Source organism: Staurois parvus, unplaced genomic scaffold (genome assembly GCF_062004578.1).
Source record: "Staurois parvus isolate SC_StPar_1 unplaced genomic scaffold, SC_StPar_1.0 ptg000011l, whole genome shotgun sequence".
Lineage (NCBI taxonomy): Eukaryota > Metazoa > Chordata > Amphibia > Anura > Ranidae > Staurois > Staurois parvus.
Window position 1 is genome coordinate 30,018,191 of NW_028317807.1, and position 18,986 is coordinate 30,037,176.

At 38.7% G+C, this 18,986-nt stretch overlaps 1 protein-coding gene across 1 annotated transcript in view; it reads left to right on the forward strand.

Moving 5' to 3' along the window:
• The window catches only part of LOC149474147 (uncharacterized), a 243,718-nt gene extending 225,223 nt beyond the window's left edge, over window positions 1-18,495 (forward strand). Inside the window, exons 10-14 of the mRNA XM_089672242.1 lie at window positions 4,977-5,026; window positions 9,661-9,771; window positions 11,448-11,535; window positions 14,341-14,419; window positions 17,981-18,495. Coding sequence (XP_089528368.1) covers window positions 4,977-5,026; window positions 9,661-9,771; window positions 11,448-11,535; window positions 14,341-14,419; window positions 17,981-18,134 — 482 coding nt within the window. The 3' untranslated portion in view covers window positions 18,135-18,495. The remainder of the gene's footprint in view (window positions 1-4,976; window positions 5,027-9,660; window positions 9,772-11,447; window positions 11,536-14,340; window positions 14,420-17,980) is intronic.
• Window positions 18,496-18,986: the final 491 nt, after the last annotated feature.

The following is an 18,986-nucleotide window of genomic DNA, read 5'->3' on the forward strand; positions in this document are numbered from 1 at the left end:
TACCTACCTTTTAAAGGCGCTATATAAAATAAAGTTTTTTATTATTATTATTATTATTATATATCTCATATAAATACCAACAGAATATGGTAACTGTTGCAAAATTCTGTTCAAGAAATGGCAAATTGTACCTTGAAAGTCCGACACAGGTGTATGTCAATATAGTTTGAATTGTATTTGGTGGTTTTGTTTAGGTAAGAAATAGTGTTCTAGTATTTGTCAGAAGGACTGGTGTGATTTTTTTTAGGTGTCATTTATGGGCTCTTATGGAGTGCTCAATTTCAATCAACACTGCTTTAATAAATAGATAAAATCTTCTTTATGTTCTGCACTTGCTGTACAAAAATATACAGAGCTCACACATCAATGCAGGTATTTTTTGTTCTGCTGTAAGCAAACATTAATTAGGGAGACCCATTCATAACCCAGCTCTAGGCAACTAAAACATGATGATCCCTCAGAGGGGGTGTGTGCCTGCACTGCAAGAGTTAGTTGCTCATTTTAATCTAGGAAAACAAAAAAAAATTACTTCCCCAACACAATCTGTTTCCTGCAGCTAGACTGGTCTCCTCAGTTTTCTCTCCTCTGCACTCCAATAGTCTAGGTTGCTGACACCATCAAGTCACCGCCCTGCACTGGAAGTGATGACATCAAATCCATTGCTAAAACATGGGGGAGCTGTGGAGCAGAGGATCAGATAAGTGACACTGCTTCTCCTCTCTCCTAGCCAGAATCAGCTATTAACACTTTCAGTGGACTCACAAACTCACTGCAGGAATAATTCTAAATTTGGGCTTTAAAGTTACAGTGTCAGGAATGGACTCAGCACTGGTGGTGGGACTCACCTGCCATGTGGGCTGCAGTACCAGAGCTGACCAGCGGGTGCTCTCAGCAGCCAGAAGCTCACACGTGCAATCAGCAAAACCTGGGGCTGATTGCAGAAAGGTGTATTTAAGGCATGACCAGGCCTGTGATCTGGGCCTTGGTGTATGTTTTCCCATGAGCCTCTGTACCTGGTATCTTGTGTTCCTGCTTCGTTGCTGACCCGGCTTGATCCTGACCTCTGCTGACCGTCTCCTGTTGAACCCCTGGCTTGCCTGACCATCCTTCTGCCTGATCCCCTGTACCGCGCTGCCCGTGAGTTACTGAACCCGGCTTGTGACCTTGACCATTCTCTGCCTGCTCCTTTTGGTACCTTGCTGCCCGCACGTTGCTGACTTGGCCCGTCTGACCACGCTAACTACTCTGCCATCTATCCATCCTGCACGGATCCAGCCGTACCTGCACATACCTCTGGCGGATCCCTCTACCACTAGCAGGTGTACTCAGGGGCCGCGACCTGGTTCCTGTCTGCTCCAAGTCCATCCCCACCATCAGGGGCCCTGGTGAATAAGCAGACTGGGACTTAGACTCCGCGCCCTGGGGAATCCTGTCCTGGGGACCACTAGAGGTACCACCAAACGGTCATTACAGAACCCTACGGCCGGCCTGACCGTTCCACCTCTCCAGCCCTGACTACACCTGTGTTCCTGCACCTACTAAGATTAGTGGAAGGTTGGTTTGTTCACTGTGCATTTATATATATATATATATCTGGGTGGCTAATAATAACCTGTATTATTATACTGTGCCTGAAGCCTGCGTTTCCCTGTGTCGGTCCACACCTTTCTGGTCATTCCTAGATTCCTGACATACAGTATATGCCAACACTCTTTTGCGGTCCTGGTCTATCTCTGGTTAAGTGTTAATATGTAATATTACTGTGTAATATCTGTAATACTAATGCTGAAATGTTTCTAAGACCATATAATTACCAAACACCGGGCCTTGGAATCACTGTGAACATTTTAACAGGGACCTATCAGTAACTTTACAAGTCTGCATACCTTAATTAGTGGCTTATTGTAATATAGTCCTTGAGCCCATGACAAGGGACTGGACCTAGACCGAGAGGTGCAACTGGGAAAAATGTTACTATTGGTCTGCTGCAGGCAGGAAAAAGCATTTCCCCAGTCTCCTCGCTCCCTGTTGTCATTCAGACATTAATATCATAGCAACTCCCAAAAATTTAATTATATTTTCTTTTTATTGTTTGGTAGTCTGTGCCATTGAGTACAAGTCAAGAAGTTCTGCATGTATAGCAGACCATATACTGAGTCCATTCTAGCATTTGTTTTTCCCTACGTACACATTTAACAGATGGGACAGAAAGTATAGTAAATAAGTACATTTTGGGATTGTAGCTCTACTCTTTACGCATTATTTTGTGAATATCAGTTTCAGAACTTTCCTGTATTACCACCTGCAGGAAAAACCTGGTATTGAAACTCAAAAATCAAAATGTAAGGATTCTCTATAAAGTATTTTCTCATGTCAAAAATTGGACACAGTCCAACAAGCAAATATCCTGCTGTAACTGATCAAGGAGGCCCAGGTGGAGGACTGCTTTGTGATATTAAATAGAGAGGTGAGAGTCTTTGGTGGAAACTGAATTATGGGCTGTAAGCAAAGACAGAGTAGAGATAAATCGGGTGGTATGTTTCTTGTGTTTTCTAGAGCATGCTTGAAAAAAGGTCCCTTTATTGGTTCAGTTCTCATCCCGGAAGGAAACAAATAGAACAAAGAGAGGAATAACTACTCAAACTCATCTTTTATTTTCTGTCATTAAATCCACTGGAGTCCGTTTATCTAAACTGTGAAAGCATGAAAGAAAGTATACACATTGACTCTCATTACATTCCCATGTGTGCTTCATGTAATTCTGTACCATTCATCAAGGCATGATATGTATAATTATGCTGTTTAGAAATGCTCATTTGAGGTTTTACACACAGGAAAAGAATTTCAAAATGTATTCTGTACCACAAACTTATATTCATCATGTATATAAGAATAACTGTCTTCAGTGTCTGAAAAGTGTCATATTATGCTCAGTCTCATGGGTAGTTTTTATATACATATATGCCTTTTAAACAATAGTGAAGGCTGAATCTGCGTGGTTTCTATTTGTTAAGGGTTTGGTAAATCTTGTATGAAATTTGGTGAACCTAAAATTAGAGGCAATTCCCATTGAAATCTATGGGAGGAGGGATCTTGTTAAATTCTAGCCATTTTTAGGGTTAATAGGTAAACAAATGCCACAAAAAAAGTATGGGAAGCTCTGCAAAGTCATGGGTATGTGTACAAATGCAAAACAAAAATTAATTTAAAACTTAGCGTATGATGGGGAATTGTCTTTTTATGTAACTTAGAAGAAAATACATAAAAATTTTAAATAACATGCTTGGGTGCCTTAAAGCTGTACGTGGTGTTACAGAACAGTATTAATTTTATAAACAGCATAAACTGGCAGTGCCTCTTTGGCTGTCAAATGTATTCTTTTCTTTTACTTTTACAATTATTTTGGATTACATACAACAGCAGTGACCCAATTTCATGCATTCCAGGTAAAAAAAATAACTTTTTTTTTCAGGCTGCATTAGCAGCGACACGTGTTTTTATAAAAAGGTAATAAAGCCACTTTAACTGATAGATAGGAATTGTCCAGTAGTTAACTCTGGTTTTCCCTGTTCTCATTAAATAAAAATTAAATTAAACGTTAATAGGCATAATGTATACCAGGTAGGCCTATTATTCCTCAGCAAAACTGTCCTGTCACTGGCTATTTTTTTGATCTCTCATTAAAAATTAGGAGACCATAGATGATACAGCAGTGAAAAATTGGCCAGCTGCAAGACAGTTTTGCTAAGGGATAATAGGTCTAACTGGTATATGCCTAACTTTTATGTAATCTAAGTTGATGATGCAATTTGAGGTGGTTTAGATGCACACTGTTTCTGAACTTTGAAACAATGCAGTGGCATGCTACAAACAAAAGGCAGCTCCAAGAACAGATGGTCAATAACAATTAAATTAACTTTTTACACTTTTTAAAGGGGGGCTTCCAGCAAAAAAAACAAAAACGGTTTAACCTTTAGTAAGAGTCTAAAATGCATACAAACCTAAAACACCACCCCTCCAAAACAAAAGCTCTTTTTGCTATGTGCCACATCTAAACATGACCGCTTGCTTCATATCAGCCAACAAATAAAGTAGTAAGAAGAAAAGCGACAAAGGGTTTGATTGCTAAAACCATCTCCTCTCTCTATGCAATTTGCCAGATTTAGCCACAACAGCTTCCGCTTAACTGACACTATGGTTGCCCTGTGCCCCCATTTATAGTAAGGGGGCTGCAAATTACTTTACAATCTATTTGTCCTGGTAAGGTTAGACTTTTGAGTTGCACTGGAAGAGGTATAGAGGGAAAATCTTCCAATGGGGACATTTTTCCCAATGACAACTATCTAAAAGAGAATTTCCCTGACTTCATTTTTTTGTCACCACCACTGCACCAACACACTATACTACATCAACATGCAGTGCCACACTTACCACCAATGCAACAATGCATAAAAGCCAACTCACCATAATACAATACACCACTCACTGCATCTGCACCACTGCAATACTCACTAACACAGTATTAATGCAAAATTCCCCACTTACCATCACCGCACCAACATGCTATAACCTACTCATTGCCACTGGACCAGTTTGTAATGCCCCACTCCCGAACACTGCACCGATGCACAATTCTGAACTTGCTGTTACTACGACAGCTCAACCGTCTGTACTTGCTGCCCTTTCACTGACCACGCACTGCTGCACTTGCCACCATGGCACCAACAGTCACTCTCTACCACTTTACCAACACACCCATTGCCACAGCACTAACAAGAACTTCTTCACTTATCACCACTGTACCAACATACATACAAATAGATTATTCTTGGAGAGAATGTGTTTTTTCACTATAAAGCTTTATGTGTTTATGGAAAACTGCATAGGGGTTGTGTCACAGGGCCAGTTTAATTGCAAATGATGCAAAGAAGAGTAAAAAAAGGAAGCTCCATTTATAACCTATGTTTTTTCATCAGAAAGTGATCCTACAGACGATACCTGGACACTTGTAACTCCAGTTCCTCAAGTAAGATACCTTTTCATAGATTTACCAGTTCTTAGCAGATTTCATTAAACTTCCCAGCTATAGCAATTTGAATGTAACTGCAATCAGTTGATGATGGTTCTAAATGTGAAGCCTGCATCCAAATATACAAATTGTATTTGCTCGGATTAATAGAATTAGCTTAAAGTTGAAGTGTAGTTTCCTCCCAGCCAGCTCCTTCTTCCTTCCACCCCCACTCTAAAGCCTTCATGGGATTTCTCAAGGATGGAGAATGGAAGTGGGAGCCTGGATTTGTGCTTTAAACACCTTCTAGCATCCACCAACAGTCCTTTGGCTGCTTCTCTGTTGGAGACCTTTAACTGCTTTGAATATAACGTTGAATGAAACACAGAGAAGTTGAAAGAATAACTTTTCCAGTATTTGTGTTGATTACAGACCTCGCAGATTACAGAGTTGTGGTTGCTGATTATATGAAGTAATGTGCAGCTTTTTCAAGTCAAATAAGAAATTAGACAAAATTTCAAACAATATTCTAGTTATCTACCACTAAATATTATTTTTTTACCTAGATTGCACTCCTTTTCTTTAATTAAAAGGACATCACAATGACTTGCCCCAAAGTTTATTGATGATTATAAAATAAACATGCATATAACATTGTCTGGCTGTACCAGTCTCCTGTTCTACTGATGTAGCTTGACAAATTGGAGCTCCCACAGTGACTGCCAAGTAATCAGACTGTGACAAATGCCTTACTACTAGCAATTTGTTTTCATTTTACTGAAAATTTCCCCCGCCACAGCCGTCATCTTAACAATAAAGCTACCATACAACCAATTTTTTCCTTACATTACAGCGGTCTGGTTGAATCACAATAATTCTATTTCCAATCTTGGTATTATTTAAAATTCTCAAAGTTTTTAGTAAGGAAAAATGTTGTTTTAACCCTTTGTGAATGTTTTTAAATCATACTAAACCTGCTTTAAATAAACAAATGATTTAATTTATTGTAAAACAAAAACTTTGTGTTGCAATGTTTTTCTGAAACAGAAATTCATGAAACAGCAAAACAATATCTGTCAGCAAGGCAGGGGTAGAATAAAAGGTTGGCTTAATGAATACAGCCATCCAAATAATGTGGTTCACAAATATAATACATATGGGTACATACAATATGACAAGTCTACATTCACAATGCTGTTTACATTTTTTAAAGCTGAGCAAGGACCCATAGCTTTTCCTGTATGTTGTGGATAAGTCTAAAAGTGCAATGTTAGCTCCAAGATATGATCCTGATTATAGTATATATCCAGAGAAAGGGGAAGGAAGGAATGAAGAAAGAAAGAAAGGAAGGAATGGAGGAAGGAAGGAATATGGTAAACCATTTTTTTTGTCCCCAGTATAATTATATCTGATTCAATGGCACCCAATTTTCTCAAACTGGGTAATTTTATTATGAAGAATAGAAGAAAGCTTCATTTTAGCCATTATGTAAGATTGTTTCTGTCTAAAAAAATCAACATTATCTGAAGGAAAAGCTAATTTTTAAACAGCGTTTGCACAGATGTTATCTAGGGATTACTAAAGAGCTGTGACAGGACAGAGGGCATAATAAACAGCTTACAACAGCCTCTATGCACAGGTATTATTTGTATATTATTATACAGGATTTATATAGCGCCAACAGTTTGCTCAGCGCTTTACAATATAACGGGAGACAATACAGCAACAATACAGTTCAATACAAGAGGGATAAGAGGGCCCTGCTCCTTGGAGCTTACAATCTAGGAGGGAGGGGCTAGTGGTACAAAAGGTAGTAATTGTGGGGATGGACTGGTTGGAAGAGTAGAAGATTCCATTATTAGCTGAGGGCAGGATAGGCTTCCCTGAAGAGATAGGTTTTCAGAGATCGCCTAAAAGTGAGCAGAGTAGGCGATAGTCTGATAAATTGGGGTAGAGTTCCAGAGGATGGGGGAAGCTCTGGAGAAGTCCTGGAGACAAGCATGGGAGGAGGAGACAAGGGAGCTAGAGAGTAGGAGGTCTTGCGAGGAGCGGAGAGTACGATTTGGATGGTATTTAGAGACAAGATCGTTGATGTAATTTGGGGCAGTTATAAATGGCTTTATACGTTATTGTTAATGTTTTGAATTTTATCCGTTGGGCAATGGGAAGCCAGTGGAGGGATTGGCAGAGAGGGGTGGCAGATACAGAATGGTTAGTAAGGTGGATGAGTCTGGCAGCAGCATTCATGATAGACTGAAGAGGGGATAGCCTGCGATTAGGTAGGCCAATGAGGAGAGAGTTACAATAGCCAAGGCGAGATATAACAAGGGAGTGAATAAGTTTCTTAGTGGTTTCTGAGGTTAGGAACGGGCATATCTTGGAGATGTTGTGGAGGTCTACAAGATTTGGACAGTGAATGGATTTGGGACTGAAAGGACAGATGGGAGTCTAGGATTACACCTAGTACCCTGGCATGAGGGGCGGGACTGACGATTGTGCTATTGATCTTGATGGAGAAGTCAGCGGAGGGGGACTAAGAGCTCAGTTTTGGAAAGATTGAGTTTGAGGAAGTAGAGTGACGTCCGTGCCGATATGTCATTTAGTAGGTTAGTAATGCGAGAGGAGACTGAAGGGGTGAGGTGAGGGATAGAAAGATAGATTTGTGTGTCATCAGCGTAGACATGGTACTTAACCTCCCTGGCGGTATTCCCGAGTGTAGCTCGGGGTAAAGTTTCTGTACCAAAAGCGGTAACCCCGAGCTACACTCGGGCTTACCATGCGGCGCTGCATAGGGAGTCACTCCAGCGCTTACCTTGTCCTTCGCTCCCGCGATGTGTCCCCTGCAGCGTCCCCAGCCATCTCCTCCGGCTGATGCCGGCATCTGGCTTTTGTGTTCCGGTCCCTGTGACGTCGGGACGTACGGGCGCCGCCGCCGGCGTGAAATTTGAAAATTTTAAAAAAATGTCATTTTTTTCAAAACAAATTTTACATAGTAAAACATTTCTGTTTCAAACCATTTCACATACATTTTGTCCCTAGTGCTTTGTCCTGTCCCCTGTCTGCATTTTGACTGTTCTTTCTGCCTGGAAACTTAGAAAAGTCCATGGCGTCCAAAAAGCGTCCCTTTAGGTCAAAAGCGTTTTTAGACCGGCTAGAGAACAGCGATAGTAAATCAGAACCACTTCCAGAATTGAGTGATAATGATTCGTCGAGAAATTCGTCATCAGACACTGTAAACAATTTTTCAACTTTGCTCAGTGATGTGCGAACTTGGCGCTATATGTCAAATTTCAGTGTTTTTGGTTTGATTATATTATTGAATTAAATGTATTATTATTATAATATTATTTTTTATGATTATTTATTAAATTATAATTTATGATTTTGTGTTTCAAATTTTATCATACCCAGGATGTTTAATAGACTCTTGTTCGGACAGATTTCAGTGAGTTATTCCTAAATTTTACAGCCTACAATAAAAAAAACTACATATTTCCATGCAAAATAATGGTACCGCTTTCAGCACCAAAAATCTGAAATAATCATACCGCCAGGGAGGTTAAAGATGGTACTTAAAGCCATGGGAGTTTATCAAGTGACCAAGGGAGGAGGTGTAGATGGAGAAGACAAAGGGGTCCAAGGACAGGACCTTGAGGGACCACTACAGAAAGAGGGAATGAAGAGGAGGAGGCAGCGTTATAGGTAACGCTGATGGAGCACTGCGATAGGTAGGTGGAGAACCAGGAGAGAGCAGAGTCTCTGAGGCCAAGAGAGTGGAGTTTTTTGAGGAGGAGGGGATGGTCAACACTATCTAAAGCCGCAGAGAGGTCAAGTAGGAAGATTATGGAGCAGTGGCCATTGGTTTTAGCAGTTAGTAGATCATTAGTGAGTTTTAGTAGGGCAATTTCAGTGGAGTGTAGTGAGCGAAAGCCAGACTGTAAAGGGTCAAGAAGGTTGTTGTCAGTGAGGTAGGAGCTCCGACGATTGTAGACTAAGCGTTCTAGGAGTTTAGAGGTAAATGGAAGGTTGTTGGGGTCCAGGGAGGGCTTTTTAAGTATAGGAGTGATGTGTGCATGCTTTAGAGGGGAGGGGAAGGCACCAGTAGAGAGGGAAAGATTGAAGATGTGAGTGAGGAAGCATAGGATGGGAGAAGAGGGTGACCGTAGTAGTTGTGAGGGGACAGGATCCAGGGGGCAACTAGTGAGACAGGCTTCTGAGAAAACCTTAGTGACCTCTTTGGTAGTAGCAAGGTCAAAAGAGGAAAGTGTTGAGGGAGGTTTAGTATAAGGTATGCTAAGTGGGATGGATGTCTGTGCAGTGGTGATGCCCCTACGAATTACATCAATCTTGTTTTTGAAATGATTTGCAATCTCGTGAGCAGTGAGTGGGGTACTGGGTGGAGGTAGAGAAAGTAGAGAGTTAAAAGTAGAGAAGAGACAACGAAGACTGGATGACAAGGTATTAATAAGATTGACAAAGTAGACTTGTTTGGCAGCATGAAGGGCGGAATTGTATGTTAAGAAAGCAGGTATAGAATGAAGAGGAATTGCATGGTTCACTTAACAGGTGGTCCTGTAATTTTAATTTGGTTTTTTGGGTTTTTTTAATATATATATATTATTAATAATTTGTTTTCATGTTGTGTTTTCCAGTTGCGGTGTCACTGCTTTACGCACAAAAGGGTAATCCCTATAGTCTCTGAGCAAGATATTAGGAACACACAGAACAATATAGAGGAGTGTCTGTACCAGATAGGGACATTGGTAAGATTTTTCTCTTGAGATTATAAGTGGAGAGACCACAAGCTTGGTTATAAATAATATGCTCACATTTCTTAGAAAGTAGTATTGATTGCGAGAAATCATATTAACATTAATCAATGAACACTTGCAGTTTGTAATAGTTTAACCCCCAAGTTCCGTAGTGAATCATATATTATAGTGATGTTTTAGTGTAGATGAAGGATGTTTAGAGGTAAGAGCACTCGTGTTGTACTAATGTTGGTTTTAGACAATAACCTTCTTACAACCAACCTAATTCTTACACTTCAGTTCTAAGAGGTGCAACAGAAATAAATCTTGATCTACAACACTTTTGTATTGACAATTCTGGAGTTGTATGGATGGGATTCTGGCAAAACATACAGTAAATACATATTAATTACTGTTATAGATATAGTATGTTCTTTAAAGAGTTTATGCCATGGGAATATAAACCCCAAACTGCTGCAGTTTTAAAGTTCAGGCACCAAGAGGTACCTGCAGCAGCCTCCCAAACCCTCCTGTCATGAATGAATTCTAGACCATTCTGATTGACAAAGTTCAGCATGTTCTGATGCTGATTCTTGCCTACCACTTTCTGCCTCCTGCATATTTCAGAGGGCCAGTAATCCTATACATCATAGTAATTGACTAGTATGAATGTGTGGGGGATTTGTGGCTAGCTCCCAATTACATCATTATACCCTTGGTAAAGTAATATATAATTTATGTAAAGGTTGATTAGTATCAGTACTGGTACTGTTCAGAGTCTTGAAATGTTTCATGAGCTTGTAGTTTCACAGCAGCTGGATTGCCAAGGTTGCCCACCCCTGCCCTACAACCGGAGCTGATGGCCAATTACTATATATAGTAAGAGAGTAGCCCAGTGTACTTTTTCAGAATGACTGACAACCACTGACCACCATAGACAGATGACCAACCAAAGCAACCCCAAGATGATATAATGGCAGGTGCTTCACTAGGCTTGTGAGTGGTTATTAGTTTGGAAAGAGAACAAGAGACCATTATTCCAGCATTTAGGGTATATTATGTGGCTATAAATCTAGTGGTATTAACAGATGGGCACATTTTCCTTTCTGCCTCCTTCAGAAACACAACCAAAACTGGCAATCAGTCTGGAGTATGGAATATAGCTATCTATCATCTTGGGGTCTCTTTGGCTGGTCATCTGTCTATGGTGGTCAGTGGTTGTCAGGTCATTCTAAAAAAGTGCACTGGGCTATTCTTTGGAGAAAGCAGCTTTTCTGGCCAACTGGATAGTTACAGTATATATAGCAATTGGCCATCAGCTCAGGTTGTAGGGCAGGGGTTGGTAACCATGGCACTCCAGCTGCAGTGAAACTACAAGCCCATTAAACATTTCAAGACTCTGAACAGTACAAGACTTGGCAGCACAGAAATTACTCCCAGAGGCAAAGGCATGATGGGATTTGCAGTTTTACTAAACCTGAAGTGCCCAAATTGTCTACCCCTGTTGTAGGATGTGTGATATGGCTCCTTATTTGGGGAACTGAATATGGTTATTGACCCAGGGAATGTGGTGCAGATTCCCAGAAGTGCATTAGATGTTGTTTTCAGGTGAACTGAGATATAAACGTTATTGCATATCTTTATATTTTTCCACTTAGAAATTACTTATTATGCCTCACCTCATATAGGATGAAAAGTCTCATTGGGATCTTACCTGGAGGTTGGAATACTATCTGCCTGGCTATAGAGAACGTTCTGCCACAAGACAAAAACCAGGTATAAAGATCAGGAGTGTCACTATTGTTAAGATCTAGCTCTGCAGATACAGTATTTACCTAAAGTTTCTCTATTCATTTTAACCTCTCAGCTATAGTATTTTGATTATTTAAATCAAAAACTCTTGACTGAAAGCAGGTTTCATAACTTGTTTGTTTTTACCCTAAATAACCACAAAGCCCTCCTCTGTGTTCCTTTCTGGTCTAATTTTACTTTATTATTAGGAGTCTACCTTTTGTGATTTTTTTGCTAAGCCCTTCAAACCAGCTATCCTTCTGTCTAATTCCTTAATGTGTATCTCAAACCAAATCTTTTTTTTCTGGTTCTGGTTAAAATAGGGAATTTTTTTTCTGTCTGTGTATCTACTGGGAGACCGTATTTGTACTAGTGACCATAGTCGCTAGTACTGACAGTGAACAAAAATTCAAAATTCAGATTTGTCAAGAAATAGAGAGGAAGTCTTCCCATGAGGACACTTGTTCCAGGGACAATTGTCTAAGAAAGGATTTTGGAGAGATTTCTCCTCACTTTCCTGTGTCTGCAATGCAGGGCATTATAGGAAATATTCCCAGCGGAACACTGAAGGCAAAAAAATGTTTTAACACTTCCCTACTGTAAAAGAAAATGTTTAGGTTTTAGAGAGGGTTTTTTAAAGGCCGTGCTTATCTAGGGAATTTAAGCTTTAGCAACAAAGTGAAACTAAGTTAGAAGGCACCCAGGGGAGGGCTTCCTAAAACATAAAGTTAGTAGTACCTTTTAACGTTTACATTTATTAGTTTAAAATGGCTAAATCTAAATCTAAAAAGACTACTAAATCTAAAAAAAAAGTAAAAACTGAATACGGAAAGCTGCTAATCACATTTATAACTGTAGGCTTAACTTGAGAAGCTTTAGTGATCTTCATTTTTAGCCAGGTGACTGTAAATTTCAAATCTCATTAGACTTAGCTGAAAATAATTGTCTCTTTATTTTTTAAGGAAGGTTCATTATTCTGGTGTGATACCTTTTTTCAATGGAATCTAATGTATGTACAAGTAGAGAGTAGTACAGACATGTACAGAAACAGGACAATTTGACAGTTATGTAAGTTTTCTGCACATCCCATTGCTTTTTGTTAGCTAACTCAGGCAAGAATTGGCACCAAAATGACAATATGTAGTTTCCTTTTTGGGCTTATGGAAAATACTATTTTGCACTATGTCTACTTAATTTTAGATATGGTCTTTTTTTTATTTCTACTGAAATAGTAGCATATTTATTCATGATAATTACAAAACGTTTTTAGATGAGCCTCTTTCCAACAATTAAATGATTATTTAAAGATTTAACCATCTGGTCACATCACAAGCATCAGTGTAGAAAGGAACTCCTGGAAATGTTAGTATCATTTGTCACTTGCCCTTTCCAGTTCTACTTATTCTTTAGATTTTTAGGCCAAATTTTATATCAGACTAGCACACCACTACTGTTTACCTCCAATTTTATTGGTCATTGCGTAATTAGGTTATCTTCTGTAGAATAGAATTGGCTTAAATGTCTGGTAAACACTACCTGCTGGCTTGAATGAAAAAAAACTGAAGAGCTCGTGAGGAGGTCTTTGTACTAACTATGCAATGTTAGTACTGCCATCTCCCCGCTGAGCTATTGTGTTCTCACAGAAGGACTGCCCCCCTGCCAGAACACAGCGGTCAGCGCTTTCAGCCATTGGCTGAGAGCACTGATCAGATGCTGATTGGCAGATGTTTTTCTAGAATGCCCGTTCTACAGAAGCTGGACGTTTGGCCAGCTTCTGTCGGGCAGGCTGCTGTACACAATGGCCGAATGTCGGCCGGTTTTTTTTGAACCGGCCTATATTTGGCCCGTGTGTACCAGGCTATAGTGACTTTTTAATTTTTTTGCATTGATTGATTGATTTAAATGTTTGACACAATGGGGTTGATTTGCTAAAGTTAAATAGGCTGTTTCTGCTTAGTGAATGAGGTGAAGCTTTGCCTACTTCCATCATCAAATCACATGCAAGCAAAAATACAGTTATTTCATTTTCCTTGCATGTGATTGAGTGTTTTTTGCAAATCAAATTTTGACCACATTCATTATGTTAAGGGAAAATTCAGGTGCAAATTGGACAGTCCATTTACCTTAACTAAATAAACCCTAATATGTTTCCTGTTACCTTACATACTATCTTGTAGTTTATATGCTAGGATATTTCTATGTAGCTTCTACTGCACTATATGATGTCATACTTTTTGTAACCTCTTATGTAATTATACCTTTCATCGGAGCTCATTTCCTCAGATGACTAGATGGCAGTGCAATCCAGAATAGTAAAGATCATATATCTGTTGCATTGTTCTTCACCCTTATTATATGTTACTCTTCATTAATTTATTTAGGGTCCAACTGAAGACATGGAAATATATATGCAGTCAGGCAGACACTTTTAATAACCATTTTCAGAGTATTATCTCTACTTTTCAGTTGTAGTAGCTATGCAGGTTTAATATACCTGTACAGTTCAATAGACACCAGAGTTAAACCTACTTCACTTAGTTATCAGTACTCGGTAACAGAACTGGTCAGCCAATCCCCCTTACGTCTTCAACACATGTGAAGAGTGGTGTTGTTACTCATCTATTCATGAACAAAGCAGTAGCATTAGAGGACAGAAAGTAGACTTATTAAGGGAGAGACAAAGGTATGCAAGGCTACAAGTACTAAAAAGGGTACAGGACTATAAAGAGATAAAAGGTATAAAACCTCATATGGACTTTAATTCCATGCTATTTTTCTTCCATATTTTAGTGGAACTCCAGCCTGCACAATATCACAAAAAGGATCATACAGATGATGTTTTTCAGAGGCTATATACCCCAAGAAGAAGGTAAGGAAGAGGCCACTAAACACTGATTGAAATACCCCACATAATGCTATATTTAACATAGAATTCTATGTGCTCCTGTGTATGTCCTTGGACTGAGTTACATTCAGCACTTTTGGAGATGTGGTTCTGGGGAAGGGGGGTGTTGTTGAACAAAGTTCAAACATTAAACATTAAAATTGGCAAAGCAAGCTGAGCCAAATAAAATAGACCAATATTTTAGTGAAGGGCTGTTGCCAAACTTTCTGGTGTAAGCTGTTGGGTTACCCAGACAGGAACTTTTTTTTTCTTTTTCAATGATTTTTATTAGTTTTTCAGGCATAAAAGTACAAATTCAGCCAGACATTTCAGATAGGGATATAACAAAGCATTCTGAAATGTATCAACAGGTAAAGGGGAACTAGACTTCCCCTAGACTAGACTCCTCACAGCCTCAACTATGTTATCTAAGGTTAGTATACTAGATATTCTATCTCAAAGAGTACTAAATAATAATTTATAACACAACAAGGATGAGAACATTCTGTATTTTTCTCATGGCAGAAAAGTTGAGATAAAAACAGGGGCTTCCATTACTGACATCCTACCGAATATTCTAGTTGCTGGCTCTCATTGACTTTGTACTTTCTTAGTCAAGAATCTGAAGCAAGTATTCAGCAAGTGAAGTCAGAACTCCTTATTTAAATTAAAATGAAGGTGGTTTTAAAGGATGCATTGGGCATAGCTTTTAGTGAAGCTCCTTTCAGTTATCCTGAACTTGTTCTTGTGCAGAAAAAAATAGTGTATTGTAATAATTGCAATTATTTGTTTGCAATACCTTTGTTGTCAGTGTAACTTCATTGTTGACTGTGTATTGTAACTGTAATAAAAACCTGAGCTTGCACATGCGTGCTATTCGCTGATTGGTAACTAGGAGAGCATCACAGGGCTTGTAGAGCACCATGGGAAGGTATTCTTAAAAGTAGATTTTGAAAACACATTTTCCTAAGCAGCATTACATGCCAAAATTAGAGACTAATTTTGATGAAATTTTGGCAAAGCCAAAATTGATACTTTTGCTACTATATCAGTTGTGCTGAAATCGCTCTGGTCATTCTTACTAACTATCAAATTCCTTGTTTCAGGTCAGTGAATTTGACCTGTTTCTGTCATCAAAGGAATATGGTTATGTTAGCCATGCAATGCAACTTGCATTTTCAGGAGGAAGATCAGCTATGGCAACCCTCCTTAACTAGCCGTGATGGGCTTTCTTTAAACCTATACCTGCAAAGGATGTGTCCCAAACATCATAGCAATCAAAAGCTTAAAACAAACTAACAGATGAAATAGCATTTGTGTTCTGTGGGCTCTGCAATTTCTTGCAGAAATGATCTGGTCACTGTAACATGTCAGTAAATGCATTAAAGGATAGGTGTGGTTTTACAATAAAGCTAGCCTATGTATACTCTCCTTAAAATATTTAAAGCAGTATTAAACCCAACACTAAAAATGTTTTATATTGTGGCTTACCAATCATTAGATGTGATGGCTGCATCAGTTTCTTTTCTTTGGCTTTTCCCCTTAGTTTTCACCTGCTGATCTGGCCAGTAACACATCTCATGTATTACACTCTGGATGAAAGAGCACAAGGGGTACAGCAGACATCAGCATTGTCAGTCTGGAGTGCTAAATATATTAGCTGATTTAGATACACTAACAAACGGAAGCTGAACTCCAGCTCACACTTTATAATCAGTTACAGAAAATAGATTTTTTTTTTCCTTTTGGGATAAGGGTTTTCCATGAATAAATAAAAGTTGATCATTTAAATACCCCTGTCATTGTTGAATTTATTGTCATCCATGTAAACTGATACATTCTGCTAGAGGACGTCTGCTTTTGAGAAACAACAGACTTGCTGGCTTGATCACCAGATGAAAATAGAAGAAAGAAAGCCTAAAAAACTTAATGCATCTAAGGCTTGGTAAGCTACAATAAATGAAATGTCTGTTTTTTGGTTTAATACCACTTTAAATATAAACACACATTTCAAAGGCACTATATTTTGTACCCTCTATTTTAAAGTTCACCAATGCCTAGATATTAGATAAGTGTAATAAATATGCTGACAAACATCTAAACTAAACATCTAAACCAAATTTCAACACATCCCTTAATTATGTCAGCAAGTTATAGAATAAAGTGAACACCATCATCAACAAAAAGGCTAATAGGTGTTTATATCCTATTGTTTTGTTTATTTGCTGTGATTGTTTAGATTTTACAGGAGAAAATAATTACAATGCTTCAAACATTTACAATTTCCAAATCAGGTATAATTTGAAACTCCTATGTTTTATGGGAAAACAGGTGGAAACACCTGTTTCCACATTTTGTCTTCCAATCTTTTTCCTGGCCTGGATGTGCTAGTTTGAACATTGCCCCCCAATCTGTGCTTTGGACTGCAGGGGGAATTTCTGCAGTGCTTTGAGCGGTGAGCCAAGTTTTCTGTATAAGAATCAAATTATGCTTTTAGGGGTATATATTTATTAAAACAGTGATATTTATCAAATTTTCACAGTAAGTGGATAAACTGTAATTTAAAACACATGCCCCAGGAAGGTATACTAGTAGTGAATGTTTGGTGAATGTCACATTCACTACTTTATAAATATACCCCCTACCATATGTATTTAGTGTAGTTGCACTCCCAGGCATCCTAGGTGCATAATACATAGGTATTTCCCTGGGATAGTGGAATCTGCTGCTCCTGGAAGTGGTGAATATAGAATATTTTCCTGCAAAATCTCACTTAATGCAATGGGGCAGGTAAGTGATAACCATTTGCTTTGCAGGTATTTCTTCTTTTCAGCTGGTAAAAATAGTGAGAGGGTCTCTTTAACAAAGTGCAGGAAAAATTACATGACATCTTGTCTTGTGCAGAACAAACACAAGAAACTACATATATAGTAAAGCAAATACACTAAATAGAGATATCTTATTTAAACTCTTAAGTATTTTTTTTTATAGAATGGGGAAATTTGGTCAGACCCACTGCCAAGTTTATGTTGCTGTTTGTGTCCCTGTTCTAAAGATTCACCCTTGTTTTTGTACTTAACACCATTACCACCAAGAAAAAAGTAAGGGGAGGGGGGGGGGTACAAATTTTCTTAATGCTTATATAATTTATGTATATGGACATTTTAGATTTGTCTCCAGGACAACAAAAAAAGGGGAAATGTTCCAAAATGAATCTCTGTTCCAAAGACAACTGTCTAAGAAGGGAGTTCCTCTCATTACGGGAGATTTCCTGTAACTTTATTCTGCACGTCTGGGGCAAGAAGCAAAATTCTAATTAGGAAATTTCACCAATGGTACACAGACATCCAGACAACACAGACAATCCTTTTTTACATTATCCAAAACAAAAAAAATGTTTTGGCTATATATACACTCTGAACTCCATATGTCATACATTTAACTTTTGACCAGATTGCCCTTTTTTAAGAAAAAGAAACAGCATGTCAACTATAGGAAGTGAAAATAAATGGCATCAATATTTATACGGTATTTTATTTTGTGCAGGCTTCCATCACCTTGCCATGCCAAGACTTGTGATGCTTTCAAGTTAGGAATAGATAAGAAGAGTGAGCACAAAAGATCTGAATGTTCAAGATCAATCCTTTCTGGAAAAAGAAAAGCCTTTTCTCAAAGGACTTCTACAACCCCAAACAAGTAAATGGGGCACAATGCTATACAACATACAGAATGCTTGTTACATGCTGAAGAAGAAAGATCACATATATACTTGTACATATTTTTGTTGGTTGTGTGGATATCTATACTTTATTTACAAATTAACATTTGATAAAGGATGCATTCTAGGTTTCCTAAAGAGAGAATACAGGAGTGTTTTTTTTCTTAGAGACTCTCTGTATCTGAAAAAATAAAGTGCAAGGAGTGTAGGGGTAGGGGGTGGGAGTGCTGTAACACAACAGGCTATTTCTTCAGCAAAGCAGTTTGGCAAAAAATAGCCTGGAAATGTGAAATGTTTATAAGCAGTATATCATATTTTCCTAATTAAAAGTTGAGAAAAATTATTTCGTATTTCTTTTTACTTTATCCTGAAAAAACATTTAAAAATTACTATATATTCTCTTCACTAATGAGTAAGTGTATTTGGATGTGCTACCTATAATGCTGCCACCTCCCCCTCACTACCCCTCTCTGTTGGGGTCTCCCAAGGCTCTGTCCTTGGGCCCCTTCTCTTCTCCATCTATACCCCCTCCCTTGGCCAGCTGATACACTCCCACGGCTATTTATTATAATATTAACATTAACGTACAAAGCTGTTCATAACACTGCCCCAAACTACATCACCGACCTGATATCCATCTACCACCCAAAACACACTCTCCGCTCCTCACAAGACCTCCTTCTCTCCAGTTCCCTGGTCTCCTCCTCCCATGCCCGTCTCCAGGACTTCTCCAGGGATTCCCCATCCTCTGGAACTTACTACCCCAATCCATCAGACTGTTACCTTCCCTCCTCACCTTCAGGCGCACCCTGAAAGCCCATCTCTTCAGAGAAG